This window comes from Magallana gigas, chromosome 3 (assembly GCF_963853765.1).
Source record: "Magallana gigas chromosome 3, xbMagGiga1.1, whole genome shotgun sequence".
In the NCBI taxonomy this organism is placed as follows: Eukaryota; Metazoa; Mollusca; class Bivalvia; order Ostreida; family Ostreidae; genus Magallana; species Magallana gigas.
Window position 1 is genome coordinate 10,945,996 of NC_088855.1, and position 3,469 is coordinate 10,949,464.

At 35.1% G+C, this 3,469-nt stretch overlaps 1 protein-coding gene across 1 annotated transcript; it reads left to right on the forward strand.

The window, feature by feature from the left end:
* The first annotated feature begins 1,107 nt into the window (after positions 1-1,107).
* Positions 1,108-3,095, forward strand: LOC117693107 (neuronal acetylcholine receptor subunit alpha-6-like). Its single transcript, XM_034483271.2, has one exon. It carries the CDS (start codon positions 1,108-1,110, stop codon positions 2,287-2,289), a length of 1,182 nt encoding a protein of 393 aa, XP_034339162.2. The 3' UTR covers positions 2,290-3,095.
* Positions 3,096-3,469: the final 374 nt, after the last annotated feature.

Genomic DNA, 3,469 nt, shown 5'->3' on the forward strand with positions numbered 1-3,469 from the left:
GAGCTACGAAGCGATTCACGTGTTATAGCCGATTCCTTGACTGCAAAAATCGGCAATGATATTGAAAAAGGTTTCAAAAGTAACCTTATTTCATATAACATACTGTATAACTTAATGCACTGCTGTTTGTGTTTTAGCTTTTTGTGCGATGTTAGTCTTTTATTTTTTTTTTTATCACAGCCCGTATGACTTTAACGTAACCTACGATTTTTTGATAAAAAAAATTAAAACTGTCGAAACAGAACTTCTCCTTGATAGTGGCAATTTTTTGTCCAGAGATTATAACCAAAACGTCTAATTACCGATTTCTTGAAGTCATAAAAACTCTATTTTCCTTAATTTTCCAAACTTTCTCCACATTAAATAGTATACGAGGTTTGATTGTTGGTCAACGCCTTTTGCAACAGAGAACACAAAGTTTTAAACAGTACAATGTGTCAGTAAAACTCAAGTCGCCCGGATTTGTCGTAGCAGCTGTGTCGTAAGGAATATTACCATAAAAAATTATTGGCAGTTCATGTTGTATATCTTTTGTAACGAAAACATTTAAAGCGTAAATAGAATTACTATTTCGACCGCTTGTGTTTTCTCCTATCAATGTGACTTTAATCAGTGACATTTTATTTATATCTCACTTCTACTTATCATATACCTTTTCAATTATCATTACATTAGTAGGTTCGCCATCGTTGCACAAATGATCTTTCTACGTTTGATGGAGATGAATCAAATTTATTTGGTAAGCCGAATGCTATTTACTAATTAAAATCAAATACCTGTCGAAAAAACTTTGTTGAATTTTTCCCAAATGCCTCGTATAAATGTATTGTCGAATGTGATGCTTATTAATAGTAGCCATTCAATTGAAACGGACTGTTTCCCCTTGTGCATTCAGTTAATGGACCCGATTAGATAGCCTTCTACGACAATAAAAGACAATTGTGTTTTATATCCATTCAAGCTCTTACATCATCGATTGAATTATCAATAATTTTGCCAAATATCTCAATAAAGCTTTGTGTGAAAAAAAATAAACGTTTTTTCATTTACTTGTCGTCACACGTCTACTTCTTTAAGCACATTTTATAAGCATCACTGCTTCTAAAAATGGCTGGTGTGAGAACATTCTTATGTGGTTTCGTCTTTTTCTATTGCTTAAGTCTCATTGGGGGTCAGGAAACAGAAAATGTACGAAACATTCTGAACGAAATATTTGAAATACAGAAATACGACAAACGAATACGCCCTGTGAGAAATGAGTCCCAATCAATTGGTGTTAGCGTATCTCTGTTTATTTCAGGGATAAATTACCTGGATGAGAAAACTGGGGTATTTTCCGTAACAGGGTTTCTCCAGGTAACTTGGAGAGATGAGTTTCTTGTTTGGGAACCCAAGTTGTACAACAACGTGTCTTCGTTTACCATTCCCCAAGATAGCATTTGGATACCTGACTTATTTCTCAGGAATGGGGTAAAAGCAGCAACTGGTTTAGGTGGAGATTTCTATTATTTACCCGTCAGTTATACGGGCGACCTAATATGGTGGCCGTTCTCGGTTTTTAATGCTCACTGCCAAGTTGATGTCGCATTTTTTCCGTTTGATACTCAAACCTGCCGACTGGTTTTTTCTATTTGGAACCATGATAAGAAAACCGTGAACATTGTAAAAACTAACAGATACGCGGGTACATACCATTTCTTTGAAAACGGAATATGGTTGGTTGCAGGAAACAAAAGTTTTTTAGAACTGGACGAAGTTTGGGAATATAGCCAGCTAACTCTTTCATTTACCTTGAAAAGGAAGTACCAGTTTCATCTGTGGAATTTAATTATTCCAATAATTCTGTTGGGATTTTTAAAAATCTTTGCGTTCTTCATTCCTGCTCCAAGTGGAGAGAAGGTTTCATTTGCGGTGACCCTTTTTCTGTCGTACGGGATATTCCTGAACTTGCTCACCTCATCTTTGCCTGAGAATTCGGACTCGGTTTGTCTGATTTGCGCTTACATGGTAATTCAGCTAACTATCGGAGTCATGCTCGTCTTTACTGTGAGCATGCAGGTACACATCTGTAATCGAGAGAAATACCTCCTGTTTTCGCGATATGAAATGCGTCTGATTCGGCTTTTCAAGAAGACGTCTCTAGAAGAAAGCAACAGAAGACCCAATGAAACGGATACTGATTGGACGGTATTGTCGTCTGCTATTGACAAACTGATGATAATTTTGATGACAACATTTGAGTTCTTTTTGATAATTTTATTCTTTGTTTTATTCTATCTAAATTGTTAAGATGCGACAAACCCTCGAAGAGTTTTGTGAGTATTATTACGAGAACATATTTTTAAAGTGTAGAATAGCAGATAACCTATCTGAATCAAACTGTTTGGTTCTTTTATTTTGATGTCAAAGGAAATATTTTAGAGATTCTCCGAAAGAGAAAAAGCTGCCAAGCTTTGCTAGTTTATTGTAGGAAAGAAAAAGGAATCTGAGAGAGAGAGAGAGAGAGAGAGAGAGAGAGAGAGAGAGAGAGAGAGAGAGAGAGTTGACATTAGGGTTTGGGAAACAGGACCAAGGCTCAAACTCTTTCATTTTGCCATTAGACAGAATGCAGTTAGGTAGAAGGTAACAACAAGGAGACCTTCATAAACTTTCTTATATTAGATATGATTATCATAGCAAATAGATAGTCTATTTAAAATGGTTGTTTAAGCAGACAAAGAAACAAAACAATGCAAAACAAAACTTTTCCATAGCCATCAAGTTAATAAATAAAGACAAATGATGAGAAAAATACACGTATTCTTTGTTATGTAGAGTTTGGTTACATGATCAGCGACCATATGCGACTGTAAACTGACTCTTGGTTAGAAAAAGAATATAAGTTAATAATATATTTCTTGTAAAGCAATATGACAAACAGATTCGAAGACACGTTTGTTTATTTGTCAGCCCACACTAAGAGGCCATCAACTCTCTCGATGATGTTAATTAAGGTAGTTTCTTCTCCTCGGATTACGTTTATTTAGCTTACGATGGTAATAAGGTTTTTTTTACCTGAGACCAAGACTATTTTGAAAATATAAATCTATTTGCCAAAAAACGAGATTTTTTAAACCACATTTGATGTAAAAAAAAAAATGGACTTTTGAATCATGAAGAAAAATCATTTAACGAGATGAGAAGATTTTTTTCTATCAATACATAGAACATACTTGACAAGTCACAATGTACGGGTGTATATTAGTCTTTTCAAGTTTTTGAAACAAATTCAACATAGATATACATTGTGTACGCAATGTTCCTATCTTCGCCGATTTTTCAACATCTTCTCTTCTACTCCCATACATGTGAGGAAAAAACTGAATGCATAGTTATAATGTCCATGAAGCCTTCTACCAGAATTTTGAAATTCATGGCCCCTAGATCAGGAGGTCAGACTGTAGGGTGGACCAACTTTGGGCATATAGTG

Bases quoted from the DNA above. Each gene is read 5' to 3' on its own strand.
- LOC117693107 (XM_034483271.2), top strand. From the start codon at position 1,108: ATGGCTGGTGTGAGAACATTCTTATGTGGTTTCGTCTTTTTCTATTGC.